Source organism: Callorhinus ursinus, unplaced genomic scaffold (genome assembly GCF_003265705.2).
Source record: "Callorhinus ursinus isolate GAN/ISIS: 27379988/994484 unplaced genomic scaffold, GSC_fseal_2.0 scaffold15, whole genome shotgun sequence".
Lineage (NCBI taxonomy): Eukaryota > Metazoa > Chordata > Mammalia > Carnivora > Otariidae > Callorhinus > Callorhinus ursinus.
Genome location: NW_027397077.1, coordinates 1,912,726 through 1,927,077, shown reverse-complemented (window position 1 = coordinate 1,927,077; position 14,352 = coordinate 1,912,726). Strand labels below are relative to the sequence as shown.

Below are 14,352 nucleotides of genomic sequence, written 5' to 3'. Positions count from 1 at the left end.
CTACTGCTACTCTGCGTCCTCGGGGCGCCGAGAGCCGGATCAGGAGCCCGTGAGTACCCGGCGTCCTGTTCCCTTCTTCCCGCCTGGGCCGAGAGCGTGCGCCCCGGGGGCAGCTGCGGGGGGAGGGGGCGCGGGCGCCACCTGGACGGCCCGGGAACAAAGGAAGGCGCCCCCGGCGCGGCCCTCGGGGCGCCCTCACCTGCGGGGCGCACGGAGCCGCAGTTCCCCCGCCCGAGGGTCCGGCTTCCGCGCCCTAGGCCTTCTTACCTGGGCCGCCCGGCCGGGGATACCCAGCTCTGACCCGGGGGGTCGGGAGGGGCCGCGGCCTGGGACTCTCTCAACTCCGGGACGCGGCGGGTGCACGCAACAGCGCCCGCGGACACGGAGCGGTAGAGACCGAGGGGCACCGCTCCCGGGCAGGGGCGCACGCGGTAGGCGCGTTGGGTGCTGGCCCTGGGCGGCCCCCCCCCCGAGTGGAGGGATGAGCCCCGCGAGGAAGGCGGGGCGGCGGGAGGGGGGCCGCTCTGGCCGCCTGGCGCGCGGCCCGGGGTCCCCGGGGACGCGCCTCTCCGCGGGCCGGCGCCGCCGCCCTCCCCTGGCGGGACCCCGCGCGCGGGGGTCCGCGGAGTCCCAGCCACCGGCGGGCTCGGAACCATTCCTGGCCAGGCTGCGCGTGTCTGAGAGCCTCCAGCGAGAGAAATCTTTGTGAGTTAGTGGGTGAGGGAGAGGGAGAAGGAGCCAGCGAGTCCGGGCACCGCGGGCCCAGGCTTGGTCGGGGCGGGGGGGCCCACCGGGAACCCACAGCCCCGCAGGCCGAGACCCCTGCCCTGTCAGGAGCTCCTGGGCTGCGGCACTCTCTGTCCCCCCACCCGAAGCACACCCCCTCCAGGACACCGTCTCTACATCCAGACCCTCTCTGGGACACACCCTGAGACACACAAAGACACACTGGCTTGTGGCCCGTCACCCTCGCCCTCAGATGAGCGCACACTGCATCCCAGATGCACATTCGCACACCATCGGGGCACGCACACACACATTCCATCCCTGACACACACACATTCGTGGTCACATACATTCCGCAGGGGGAGGCAACACAGGGGTATACACGCAGGCACATTCTGCCCTAGACGTTCACAGTCACGGCAGGCACCCCATCCAGGCGCTCAGGTCCATTCCGGCCAGCACACATTGCTCCCCAGGCCATCCCCCACTGCACAGAGCTGTTTGCAAGCTTCCTTTGGTGCACCTCCAGAAAGGACAGGGTCTGGGCACCCCCTGGGGGCAGTTGGTGAAAGCCCAGCCTGCCCAAGGTGCCTGGGCAGGTGAGGGGCTGCCCCAGGCCTTCCTGGGGTTCCTGGCAGCTCTGTTAGACAGTGAGCAGCGCCTGTAAAGACTACTCTTAGTGACCGGCTTTGTTTCCCAGCTCAGAGAGCAGCAGGCAAAGGTGGTGGTGCTTGGAGGGATTGTTGTGCGTGTGTTTTTTCCTTTAAGGGGGAAGAAATTAAATAAAAAAAAATTGTCACACCTCAGCAATATGTTTCTACTTACGGTGTGTCTTAGCACCTGACCAGCAGGCGGGTGGGTCGTAAAGTGTGTGCAGGTACCAGCGGGACGGGAGGTGGGGACCCCTGTCGGGACCCCGGGATGGAGGCCACCCTCCTGCCTTGCTTGCAGAGAATCTCACACTTTTCCCTTTTAAAACACATGGTGTTCCTTTTTAATAACGGCAGTGACTCCAGATTGGGAAGGGAGAAGGAAAAAACTTTTAAAGGCCCCAGCTCTGTGTGAAAGTCAGGGAGGCAGGGAGCAAGGGGGTTGGGGTGGCTGTCCAAAAGCTTAGCTCAGGGATCTGCTTTGGGGAGCCTTCTAGGAGTCCCCCCAAACCAGGCAAGGGCCCCCACAACCTTAGTGGGCTGTTCCCAGCTGCTTCGCCTGGCTTGGAATGTGTGCATCCAGGTCCTCCCCACCCCCCCGCCCCCCCCACCCCCGCCCTGCGCCTTGGCCCATTGTTTGAGGAGGCCTGAAGGGAGTTGGGAGTCTGCTGGGACCCCAGAGCTGGGAGAGGCTGTAATCTTAATAGTTCCTAGGTGCTGCAATGTGTTGGGCCCTCTGGACATCATGATCTCATCTCATTAATCTCCCCAACAGGTAGAACTTATTTTCCTCCCATTTTATGGAGCAGGACACTGAGAACTGGAAAGGGGAAACCAGTTGCTCAGGTGCTCCAGCTGGGATTGGCACCGACGTCCCAGGAGAAGTCCTCCCTCTGACCTTTTCTGGTGGAACGTGGTGGGGGGGGTACTGGCCTGTCCAGGCCCGCCTGGCCTTGCCCTCTCGCCCTGTCCCCCGCCCAGCCCCAGGAGGGCAGCTGCAGCTGCTGGCAGGCAGTCCACGCCAGCCCAGGCCAGGCGGGTGTGGCAGAGGGGCAGTGCCCCCCAGCCAAGACCCCCCAGAGAGCCCCTTCCTGGCTAGACCCTGCTGGTGGGTGGGGGGCAGGAGGGGCGTGACCTACCCCCAAAGGGTTGAGAGTGGGCCTTGGGGTCCAGGCAGGCCCGGCCGTGCCTCCCACCCTGCTGGGGGGGCCCAGGCAGGAAGCGGTGGGTGGGCCGGGGCAGAGACGCTGGCACGCCCGAGTTCATGCCGAAGGAATTCCGAATTAGCGGGCGGCTGGCTGCCTGGGACCTCCGGGGCGGCCCCCTGGCCCCCGCCCCCGGCCGCCCCCGCCCGCCCCCGCCTCCTCGGCTCTGGCCCGCTCAGCCGGCTCCTTCGCACGGACGCCGAGACCTCCGGCGAGCCCTGGGCCAAGCCCCAAACGCAACTGTGATCCCAGGCTCCAGCAAGAAATGGCCCTCAAGCCAAGTTTGCCCCGGAAAATTGTCAGGGCCGGCCTGGAGAACCGCGTCCACCCCACCTCGCCCATCTGGGGCAGTGAGGGCCAGCACAGGGCAGCCGGTGCCATTCAGAGTGCCTCCCAAGGGGCCAGGATCACCCTGTCCTTGGCTGCCATCTCAGAGAATCAGGGCTACCTCCCCCTGTCCTCTGCTGCCCCCCCCACTCCCTTTTTACAGCTGCCTGGGGATCCTTTTAAAATGTAAATCCTCCCCTGTGCCGAACCCTGGAATAACCCCTCCTGCAGGTCTGGCTCTGCTGACCTCCCAGACCTCATTCCCTACCACTCCTGCCCCAGGACCTTTGCACTTGCTGTTCCCACAGCCTGGTACTCTCTCCTAGATATTTCCATGGTGACTTCTTTCACTTTATTCAGGTCTCAACTCAAATGCCTCCCCAGATAGGCCCCCTGGGCCATTGAGCTGCCACCACTAACATGTGCTTCACTTTCTCATATCTACTTGTTCTTTCTCCTGTTGCTCCCTTGGATTCAAGGTCCACAAGGGCAGGAATTTTGAGTATCTTGGTCACCATTGTGCCCCCAGCTCCTGGCAAACTATAGGTGCTCCATGCATGGATACATGAATGAATGAATGAACAGATGAATGAATGAGTCCTCACAACTGCTCCTGGTGGAGGGAGAGGCCCCTTCCCAGAGGCTCAAAGAAATAAAATGAATGGGCCAAGCTTCTGCAGTGAGCTGGGAGCATTTGAACCCCGGTCAGCCTGGCTTAAAGCTCCCACAGGGTTGTCCTTAAGACAATATTTTCACTCCTCTCAAACATGTGGTTGATACCATGAGGCACACTTCCCAGATGGGGAGACTGGGGCTCAGAGAGGGGTGTCAGGGTCTTGGACTGTGCAACCCCTCGCCCTTATCTGGACCTTGACTTCTCCTCAGATAAAAACAGACTCCTCTTAGGTTCTGACCTCCAGAAGGGGATGCCCTTGGCATCCCTGAGACCCTCGTGCCCAGCACCCAGTTCACACACAATCCTGTTAAGGAAGTCACTTTCCATCTAATCTTCACAATGGCCTTAGGGATCATGAGCTTTCTTGTTCCCATTTTGCGGATTAGGAAAAATGAGTTGAAAGAAAGAACAATGATGCCAAGTCCCTTTGGATGGGGTTGGGGGCCGAGAGTTTGCCCCAGCTTCCTTCAGTTCCAGCAACAGCACAGAGCAGAACTCTGGAGACCAACAAATCGGGGTTTAAACTGTGTGCCCTTTCCTCATTCAATGACTTTGGGCTAGAGATGATTTCTCAGAGCCTGTTTTTTCATCCACAAAATAAGCAGGATTCTAGTAGGAGTCAGGGCACCCCTTTTTAGAAACGTCTTTCCCCCCAAAGACATACTATGTGTGAGGCTCTAGGGGTACAAATCTTTTTTTTTTTTCCTAATTGCCAAGAATAAAATGAAATAAATAAAAGAAAAAAAAGCAGAATGTAGCAGTTGTCAGAACTATGGGCCGAGCAAGATTTACTTGAATCTGAGTGGGCATTTATGCCTGTGTTTTGGGTCCACTCCCAGAGCCTTGAGCAAGTCAGTGAAGAAGCAGCTTGGAAGGACCTGAGCTGTGGAATCACACAGTCCTGGGGCTGAATCTTGGTTTGGCCACCAACCTTGGGCTGGTCACTTGGCCTAATTGAACCTCAGTTTCCTTATCTGTAAAATGGGAGGGAGACCATAGGAAACAGCTCCTTCGCAGGACTGCCATGAGTCCTGGAGGTCCTAGCATGGTCAGGGGTGGGGGGCTCAGGGCGACTCCATCTCAGGCCTGACAGGCCCTCCTCTCTGACCCCAGACACGGCTGTCATCAGCCCCCAGGACCCCACGCTCCTCATCGGCTCCTCCCTGCAGGCCACGTGCTCAGTGCACGGGGACCCACCAGGCGCCACAGCTGAGGGCCTCTACTGGACCCTCAACGGGCGCCGCCTGGCCCCGGAGCTCTCCCGTGTGCTCAACGCCTCCACCCTGGCCCTCGCCCTGGCCAACCTCAACGGATCCAGGCAGCAGTCTGGCGACAACCTCGTGTGCCATGCTCGTGATGGCAGCATCCTGGCTGGTTCCTGCCTCTATGTTGGCTGTAAGTGGGCCCCCAGAATAAGCAGGGGTAGCTCTTGGGAGCCGCATCTCCCTCTGGAGAGGGGCATGAATCATGGGCCCTCTGGCCCATGACTGACAGTGGGCATGCTGGCACAGATGGAGAGGTAGGGACCTCTGGGGTGGAAATGAGAGCCTGGAAGCCCCACCCCTATCCCCAGGAGACTCCAGGCAGGCTGTCAGGTCAACATCCGCTCTGTTCACCCTCCTTCCACTCCAAGGTGGGGGCCCAGCTGGTGGCTAGCAACTTCTCCACCTATCCAGGGCTGGTCCAGACCCTCAGCCCCCTGCACCCCCCTTCCCCAGTGCCCCCAGAGAAACCTTTCAACATCAGTTGCTGGTCCAAGAACATGAAGGACCTGACATGCCGCTGGACGCCGGGGGCCCATGGGGAAACCTTCCTCCACACCAACTACTCCCTCAAGTACAAGCTGAGGTTGGTGGTGGCCCTTGGGTGACGCGTGTTCCAGCCTGGCTGTGAGGCCTTGGCAAAGCCCACCCTCTCCAAGCCTGGTGTCCCGTCTGCACTCTGGGGCTGCCATGGGGAGGTCTGGGGGGCCTGAAGGGACCTTCGTGTGTCCTCACACCCCCTCCTGCCCCGCAGGTGGTACGGGCAGGATAACACATGTGAGGAGTACCACACGGTAGGGCCTCATTCTTGCCACATCCCCAAGGACCTGGCTCTCTTTACGCCCTATGAGATCTGGGTAGAGGCCACCAACCGACTGGGCTCGGCCCGCTCTGATGTGCTTACGCTGGACATCCTGGATGTGGGTGAGCCCCCCACCCCAGCTGCTAGGCCCACGAGGAATCCTGCACCCCCTCTCCTAGCTCAGCTCTCGGCTGCAGCTCCAGCCCCGATCCTGCTGGTTGGGGCGGGGAGGAACTAGGCATCCACCCATAGGTCCCCAGTCCCCTGAAGTAGCCAGGATACCCTCACTCTGTGGAGAACACCTGGCCTGGCTGCCTCCCCCTCGGCAGCCCAGGTGTGCAGGAGGGGGCCCCGGGGGAGCTGGGAGGGGGCGCCCAGGTCGGGAGGCGCCCCAGGAAGCCTCAGCCTGGAGCTGGGGGGGGGTGCGCAGGCGGGAGGCAGGAAACGGATGATCTGCGAGCAGAATTGGGCCTAATCTAATTAGGGTGTTTCTCAGCCCCAAGCAGGCCTGTGCCTTAACCCTTTCAGACCCTTACTGAGGCCTCAGGGGGAGAGGCCAGACCTCCATGCTGCCCATAGGGCTCCCAGAAGGATCCCCAGAAGGCTGGTAGCCGCCCCCGACCCCAGTCTGCTTCCTGCTTTGCTTCCTCAAGTCCTAAAGCTGCAGTGAGCAGGTTCTAAGCCTCAGTTTTCCTTCTGCACCAACAAGGCTGTCCTATTGAAAACCTCTTCAAAGTAGGAAGGATCTGGAGGTGCAGGTGGGCAGTGGGGGGTCAGGAGGAGCTTCCCAGGGGTCTGGCAGCCTGTTGGCCCCCTGGCCTCCTGGGCATAATAATAACAATGTCATCAGTTAGGCAGTGTCTGCTTTTCCATCGGTCCCTGAAGATAGGATTATGTTTCTCCTGTCACAGATAATAATGGTGATAACAGCTAACATTAATTGAATGCTTCTAGGTGCTGAGTGTTTCCCAAATAATGTAATCCACCCTTCTGGAAGGGGGGAGGGGTGAGAGGGCAGAACAGAGGCAGGTGCCACCCAAGCCATGTGCTCTGAGATTTGAATCCAGATGGGGGCCGGCCAGGTCCAAGGAAGGCTGAGTGATTAAGCCCTGCCCTGCCCCGTCTCTCAGTGACCACCGACCCCCCACCCGACGTGCACGTGAGCCGAGTTGGGGGCCTGGAGGACCAGCTGAGTGTGCGCTGGGTTTCCCCACCGGCCCTCAAGGACTTCCTCTTCCAAGCCAAGTACCAAATCCGCTACCGGGTGGAGGACAGCGTGGATTGGAAGGTGCCTGGCAATCCCCCCTCTCCCTCAGCTCCCACCCCACTCTGCGCCTCCGCGCCCCCAGCTCTGGTCTCTGACCCTGCCATTGCCACCAGGTGGTGGACGATGTCAGCAACCAGACCTCGTGCCGCCTGGCCGGCCTGAAGCCAGGCACAGTCTACTTCGTGCAAGTGCGTTGCAATCCTTTTGGCATCTATGGCTCCAAGAAGGCAGGGATTTGGAGCGAGTGGAGCCACCCCACGGCCGCCTCCACCCCTCGCAGTGGTGAGCACTCCAGCAGGGCTGGGTGGTCAGGAGACCAGTCCCAAAGCAGCCAAAGCCTTTGTTTCTTTGTTTCCTCCAAGAGAGCAGAGGTCTCAAATTGGTGGCCCTTTGGGGCCAAATCTGGTCCTTGGATCCATTTTCTTTGACCTGTCATTTGAAAAAAAAAAAAGTTTGACCTACTTGCGGACATTTAAAAACAAAGTTTTTCACACAAATATCCTAGGTTTCCTAGAAAGATTGTCTAGAAAATGTTGGGGCGCCTAGCTGGCTCGGTCGGAAGAGCATGCGACTCTTGATCTCGGGATTGTGAGTTCGAGCCCCACGTTGTGTGTAGAGATTACTTAAAAATGAAATCTTTTTTTTTTAAAGATTTTATTTATTTGAGAGAGAGCACGAGTGGGGGGGGCAGGGGGAAAGGGAGAAGCAGACTCCCCACTGAGCAGGGAGCCTGATGTGGGGCTCGATCCCAGGGCCCTGGGATCATGACCTAAGCCGAAGGCAGATGCTTAACCGACTGAGCCACTCAGGCACCTCTAAAAATAGAATCTTTAAGCAAGAAAATGTAACAGGACACAGCCAGAGTGCGTGCACAGCCCCTATCAGGCCCCATCATTCAGAGGCCTCACTCTCCAGTTGCCCCACCCCACCTGGCACATTTTGCCCACCTGTGCCCCCTCCCGAGCCCCTAAAGACAAGTGAGTTTGAGACCTCTGCTTCTGAGGCTGATCAGCTGCCAACTCTCCCTCTGATGGGCCTTGGGTTCCCTTTCTGATCAAGGTGGGCGGTGGGGACAATCAGGAGCCTGGATCTGACTTCCCTTGCCCTCTGGGGTTTCTCTAAGCCCATGATCCTCCATTCTCTCCTTTGTGAAATGTTATGAGATGTGTAAATTGAAATGTCTGACCTCAGCTTTTCCATCTGGAAAGTGGGCACAATAATCCTACCCATCTCAGGCTATTGTTAGGGTTAGATGAGATAACCCAAGAAAGAAAGTGTGCTTATAGTGGGCGCCGTCTAAGTGTTTGCAGGTAGTAGTGACGAACGCTCCCATCTCTTGCTCCCCCATGATCCCCCCCCCCGCCCCCGCAAGGAAATCCCTTTTCTCAGGTGAGGACACTGAGGCCCTAGGATGTTCAGCCAGCCCCCAAGGTCACACAGGGATCTGAACTCAGTTTCCTGGAAAGTCCAGGCCCATGCTCCTGGGATGATGGGGAAACTGAGGCCCGGGGGGGGGGTCCCAAACCTAGGGAGGGACAGAGCCAGGCTCCAGCCAGTTCCCCAGCCCCCATCCTGGGCCTCTCCAGGTTCTTGGGGTGGGCGGGATCTACGACGGCCGGGAGGGGCCTGCGCCTTGGCCCCTGCTCGTGCCCAGCACCTGCGATTCTTGCACGGGAGCCAGCAGGCGGCTGCGTCCGCTGGAGAGGCTGGGGAGGCCGGGGGAGGCCAGCAGGGGCGGTGGGGGCCGGGGCCGTGCCAGGGCCTGTCAGCGGGTTCCCGGCGTTATTTATGACGTGAGGCCGATGTCCTTATCTGCCGGCCTGCTAGGGGCTGGCTGCGGCCGGCAGCTGGACCGACAGGCTGGCCTCCCACCTGGCCCTTCCAGCCCACTCCCCATCCCACTGGCTCCCGCTCTCAGGCCTGTCCTGGGGACTGCCTCCCCGCCGCCCCCCCTCCGGGTCTCCTCTGTCTCCCTTCATCCCTCTGTCATTCTCTTCCCCTGTACCTCTCTGCATTTTTGCCTTTTTTGGTTTCTGTGTCCCTACACGCCCATGGTCTCTGTCTCTGCCTGCCGCAGCCCTCTCTGGATCTCGCCCTTTTCTATCCCTCTGCATCTCCTTGGCTGTCCCCCATTGCTTTGGCCCTCCCCACATCTCCCTGTCTCGCCTTGTCTCCATCTTTCCATCTGTGCCTCTCTCTCTCTCTCTCTCTCTCTCTCTCTCTCTCCAGCTCTCCCTCACTAGTGTCTCTCTTGCCCTTTCTCCGTCCCTTGCTCTGGGTCTGGGTCTCATCCCTCTGGCCCTGACTCCTCTCCTTCCCCTCCCTTTCACTCACACCTGGCTCAGGCCACGGGAATCAGGTTCCTGCAGGAGACGTGGGGGAGGAGCCCCCTCCTTCCCATGCCTCCCCCCTCCTCCCGGGCTCAGCTGGGCCGCTGTGCTGGGCGGTGGAGAGGACCCGATCCGGAGACACCGGGAGGGAGGTGCCCAAGGGGAACAGGGTCCCGCAGAGCCGCGGAACCTCCCTCTCCTGCCCTCGCGCGCCCTCTGCCGGGCGCGCCGTGACGCTGCCGCTTCCCCCATCAGAGCGCCCGGGCCCGGGCGGCGGGGCGTGCGAGCCGCGGGGCGGCGAGCCGAGCTCGGGGCCGGTGCGGCGCGAGCTCAAGCAGTTCCTGGGCTGGCTCAAGAAGCACGCGTACTGCTCGAACCTGAGCTTCCGCCTCTACGACCAGTGGCGAGCCTGGATGCAGAAGACACACAAGACCCGCAACCAGGTAGGAAGGAGGGACCGGTGGGCGAGGGATGGAGTGGTGGGGGCAGAGAGGGAATCGGGCTGCCGCGGGGGGCGGGGGGGAGAGGTCCGCAGCCCCCAGACACTGCCTCCTTCCTTCCAAGCACAGGACGAGGGGATCCTGCCCTCGGGCAGACGGGGCACGACGAGAGGTAAGGGAAGCCCACCCCAGCTGGGTGGGTGGGCAGGGAGGGAGACAAGGGCCCCTCCTCGTGGCCAAAGGCCGTGGGCCCCCCACCCTCGGCCTTAGAGTTGTTGAGATGGAATCCCTTCCTCTATCTCCTATTTATCAGCATTTACCTAACACCCAGTGATTACCTGGTCCTGTGGCCTTCAGCCTAGTAAAAGCATCTGACCCCCGCAAATGTCCAAAGTGGAACATAATCCTCAGGAATGAACATACTCACCCCAGTTAGCATGTATGAGCACCTACTGCATGCTCACCCTGTGCCAAGAGCTTTACCCACAGGACACCCCTTGGAACAAACAGATATTCTTCTCAAAGGGGAAAACCAAGGCCCTGAGAGGGGGCAGTACCCTACCGAAGGTCCCCAAGCTGAAAGTGGCAGGATCGGGACCTGAAGTGGGGCTTCCTCAATTGCTCTGTGGTACTGGCCCCTCCTAGGCTCCCTGCTTAGCTTGGCTTCCCCTCTGCCTGCAGGTCCTGCCAGATAAGCTCTAGGGACTGGGGCCACCCTCCCTGCTGCGTGGAGACACGGGGGCCGCACCCAGACTGGGGGCTAACTCTGTACCCTCACCTCAGGGCACCCAAGCACCCTCAGCAGGAGCTGGGGTGGGTATTCTGAGGGTAACAACATCTTTGGCCTCCACGTGAGGCCACTCTTGGGTGCAACTCCAGTGGGGGTGTGTGTGAGGGTTGGCTAAGCTGCCCAGAACCCCTGCCAGGGCTGGGGGTGAAGAGGGGTCATTGCTCCCCCCCGCCCCATCCAGGACCCCTACAAAGAGTCTTTTTAAATAAACAAGCTATTTAGGTGCCCTGATTGTGAAGGTATTTGGGGCTGGATTGGCCCAGGGTAGGGGCTGTGGGGCTTAGGGAAAGCCTGAGGAATCCTAATGACCCTATGGGATTGGAATCTTTGCATCCCAGAATTTCAGACTCTCCAGGAGGCGAACTATCTGGGTTTAAACTCAGTGCAGGGTGTGATTCAAAAGGCCAGGTCTACTGGGAGCGGTGGCGGCGGGGGGGGGGGAGGGGTCTTGCACCTGCCATCCCTGGCCTTGTGGGGCCTCCTCCCCAGGGACACCCATCCCAGCACCCCAGGACACAGAGACAGTGAAGCAGCTGCAAATGAAGGGTCCTTTATTGTGGGAGTCACAGCAAACTCAAGGGCAGTCAGCAACCTGGTGGAGCGTGCCCCAGCCAGCTGGCAGTCCAGGGGTGGGCTGGGTGCCATTCACGCCATTTCCTGTGTCCCTTGGCGTGTCCCTGGGGAGCCACCATCAGTCGGCAGATTCTGCATCAAACTTAAGGTCCTGAAGAACCTCGCTGATTGCTTCCATGGTTTTAATTACCCTACAAGAGCGGATCGGGACTATAAATAAAACCCAGATGGGGAGAATTAGCCGCCACTGCGCAGCTCCTAGGGGGCTGTGGCAAGCCCCGGGCCCTCCTGCCTACCACCAAAGTTCCAGTGGCCAAGAGAACCATTTGGATGCCAGGGAAGGAGGGGTGGTCTGTGGGTGAGGGTGGGCAGAGAGAAAAAGCCACCTTGGGTGGGTGCCATCCGAAGACTGTGCTGTGTCACAGAGCAGAGAGCCAGTGGGAGTGCACTCATGTGTGCTGGAGGGGGCCTGGAGGCAGGAATGTGCAGGCCTGTGTCTGGTGGGCCTGGCAACCACGTCCAAGCTCAAAGTCCAGCCATGTGAGTGGGACTGGCATGTGTGAGGTGCCCAACTGTGTCCCGGAAATGCACGGCGAGTCTTGTGTGAAATTGCAAGGCGCGTGCCCTTGGGGGCAATGTGTGCTGTATGTCTGGGAGCCACCAGGTCAGGACTCCAATGTGCATGCCCTGAGGGTTGTGTGCAGGTCCGGAGGGTCAACCCAGCATGACCGTGCCCGCGTGCCAGCCCTGGGGCACAGCTGGCTAGGGATGGGTGCCTGAAGGTGCACGTGCAAATCTACCACCACCAGCCCCCTGGGAAGAAGTGCTCACTTCATCTTCAGCTGGTGCATCTCCAGAGTGTTCTCCTGCCCAGACAGCTCTGGTGCCCCCATCAGCTGCAGCAGGGCCACCTGGTAAGGGCAACAGGGAGGCCATCACAGCCGGCAGAGGCCCTCCCCTGCCCTCCCACACTGATCAGGGAGGGAGACGCCAAAGCACCCAGAAAGGCAGCGATGACCCAGGGTCTCAAGGGGTGGTGCTTCGCACAGGAGGAATCTGGGATTCAGTTTAAAGGGGCTCCTGAGGAGGACCAGGTGGGCAGGCCCCAGAGTGAGTGGGTGGTGCCACGTGGGTGTGGTCGCAGGAAGGCACGGTAGGGGAAGAGTGGAGAAGGCTCAGCCAGGAATTGCTGACACGGTTGGAGCAGGCAGGGCCTCATAGTCTCAAGGATGTGGCAGGGCGTTATAATCCCAGGGTGGAAGTAAGCCAAACACCTAGACTGGGATTGGGGTCTCCTAAAGCAGCGTGGCCTGGAAATCCCAGTTTGGAGGGTGATGTAGGCGTGGCTTCAGGTGGGCTGGGTCTGGGAGTATAGTGTGTCGGCCAGGATTGGCTGTAGGGGCAGAGTAGGCGGGGCCTTGGAACCCTAGAGGAGGAGCAGGCCCAGAACCTAGGCTGGGATAGAGCGTTACTCAAGAGGGGGCGTGCCGTGGAAATTCACACTCCAAATTGCAGGGAGCTGAGGGCCAGACCTGAGGCAATGGGAACAACCAAAGGGGTAGGAGCGGAGTTGGGGGCGGGCCCTGGGCATCCCGGCAGAGCGCTGGGGCTGGGGGAGGGGCTGAGATGAAGTGGGCCTGTCCTGGGACTAAACAAAACTTGAACGACCGGGAGGAGGACTGGAGGGGTCAGGGCCAGAGAATCCCGAGTGAAACCTTAGTGGAGTTTTGAGGGGGGAAAGGAAGAAGTGGGGTCTGGGGCGCCGGGGGTGGGGTTGCGGCGGGGGCCGGATTCTGGCCCCTCCCCCATGAGGCTCACAACGGGCCGTGACAGACCAGGCGCTGTGTAGGGGACAGGGGCTGGGGGTGGAGCCTCACCGTGGCCAGGCGAGTCTGCTCCAGCTGTTGCAGGCTGCGCACGTGGCTCGCGAGCAGCGGCTGCCCTCTGGGCCCGGCCAGCTCGGCCTCCACCGCTAGCACTTCTCGCGAGGCGGCCGCGAAGGCCTGGGTCACCTCGTGCACCGTGCTCCGGTAGCGCGGGAAGTCGTAGGGCGGGCCGCTTCGCAGGTACTGGAGGTGGCCTCTGCGGCAGGTGAGGGTCCTGAGGCTACGCCCTCAGGTTCTCGGGCCCTGCACCCGCACTGACCACCTGAAAGCCCCCAGGAAGTGTCCCTGGACCCCAGAGTGTGGAGGACGCTCTCTGACTCCCGCAGGGTAACCGGAGATGGGCCCACTCCTGCGCTTGGGGAAGGGCGAGACGCCACGTGCAGTGGTCCATCCGGCAGTGGGGCCGCACCCTGGGTCCCAGAGGGGGAAAGCAAAGGTCTGGTCCCCCAGCGAATCCCGCCCCACCTGTGACAACGCAGCGGCACGGGGATCCAGCTCCGCCCCCAGGCACACCCATCCCCGGAGCCGGCAGGGGCTGCACTCGGCGACCCCTACCCACCCCTGCGCCCGCACTTACTCCTCCAGCCGGCGGAAGGCCTGCGCGCGCTCAGCCTGCAACTGGTGGATGCGCTGCACCAGCGCCCGGATCGGGGCATCTTTCTACGGAGCGGGGGGCATGGCTGGGGCATGAAGCCGGCGCCCCCAAGCCTGCACCGCCCACCCCGCGCCTGTTCCTGCTCGAGCCCGGGCTCACCCAGGGCCACGCTGGCTCCTCGCGCTCCGGGACAACGGTAGCCACCGCAGTACCGGGCACCGAGGGGACGGCGGAGTCCGCCGCGGCCTCGGCAGTGATCATGACTACGCAGCCCCGGCCCCGCCCAGGACTACCGTGCTCCGCTGCGCCAGGCGCCCCCTGCAGGCCCGGAGGTTTTCCGACCTCAGCCTGTGGCCAGCTAAAACGGAAACCTGAAGATCCGGAGCAAAGACGGGAGTCTTAGGCCTGACCTGCTTCACCCACCCTCCTGCTTGTTCCCGTCGAGCGCGAGCGCTTGCTTTCTATCGCGTTTGTCCACGATTGTAAGGCTTCGTATACAGCAAGGCCGACCCTCGGTTTGTATACATTTATCCCAACATTGACTTCATTTCAACCTCACATCCTGTCCCCCCTCCAATAAAGAAAATAGAACCCAAGAGGTTATATTTTGTCGTCCAAGGTAACATGGCTGTGACATGAGGATTTGAACAGAGGTTCAATACTGGAGAGCCCAAAAGGCTGGAATCTAGCTGTTTTAACAAACGTGGCAGGTACTACATGCACTCCTCAGAAATGACCTGAAGAGGGCCTGTGCAAAGGCCCTCAGAGTCTGGGGTAGGCACAAGGCCAACAGGGCCTCATTTTAAGTGCAAGGCAGGCCTGG

The 14,352-nt window shown here is 60.8% G+C and overlaps 2 protein-coding genes across 3 annotated transcripts; one reads left to right on the top strand and one right to left on the bottom strand.

Moving 5' to 3' along the window:
* CRLF1 (cytokine receptor like factor 1) lies at window positions 1-10,694 on the top strand (the record flags this gene model as incomplete). The annotated part of the gene is made up of 9 exons (XM_073901743.1): window positions 1-49; window positions 4,698-4,979; window positions 5,303-5,432; window positions 5,601-5,770; window positions 6,779-6,936; window positions 7,029-7,197; window positions 9,501-9,688; window positions 9,815-9,857; window positions 10,367-10,694. Coding segments are annotated over 9 exons (1,203 nt in total), but the record flags the coding sequence as incomplete, so codon positions are not given.
* A 315-nt stretch (window positions 10,695-11,009) lies between these two features.
* Window positions 11,010-13,816, bottom strand: REX1BD (required for excision 1-B domain containing). 2 transcript variants are annotated; one of them, XM_025885650.2, is made up of 5 exons: window positions 13,689-13,816; window positions 13,512-13,594; window positions 12,926-13,130; window positions 11,880-11,959; window positions 11,010-11,258 (listed from the first exon to the last, which is right to left on the bottom strand). In XM_025885650.2, the coding sequence occupies exons 1-5, from the start codon at window positions 13,788-13,790 to the stop codon at window positions 11,240-11,242; spliced, it is 489 nt and encodes a 162-aa protein (XP_025741435.1). In that variant the 5' UTR covers window positions 13,791-13,816; the 3' UTR covers window positions 11,010-11,239. The 2 variants fall into 2 exon arrangements, with proteins under 2 accessions (XP_025741435.1, XP_025741434.1); XM_025885649.2 differs by having other exon boundaries at window positions 11,010-11,239.
* Between the last annotated feature and the right edge of the window lie 536 nt (window positions 13,817-14,352).

Coding starts and splice junctions, on each gene's coding strand:
- REX1BD (XM_025885649.2), bottom strand. CDS start 13,790: ATGATCACTGCCGAGGCCGCGGCGGACTCCGCCGTCCCCTCGGTGCCC. Junction 13,595..13,688: donor AGGAGCCAGCGTGGCCCTGG/GTGAGCCCGGGC, acceptor CCCGCTCCGTAG/AAAGATGCCCCGATCCGGGC. Junction 13,131..13,511: donor GCCTTCCGCCGGCTGGAGGA/GTAAGTGCGGGC, acceptor CACCTGCCGCAG/AGGCCACCTCCAGTACCTGC.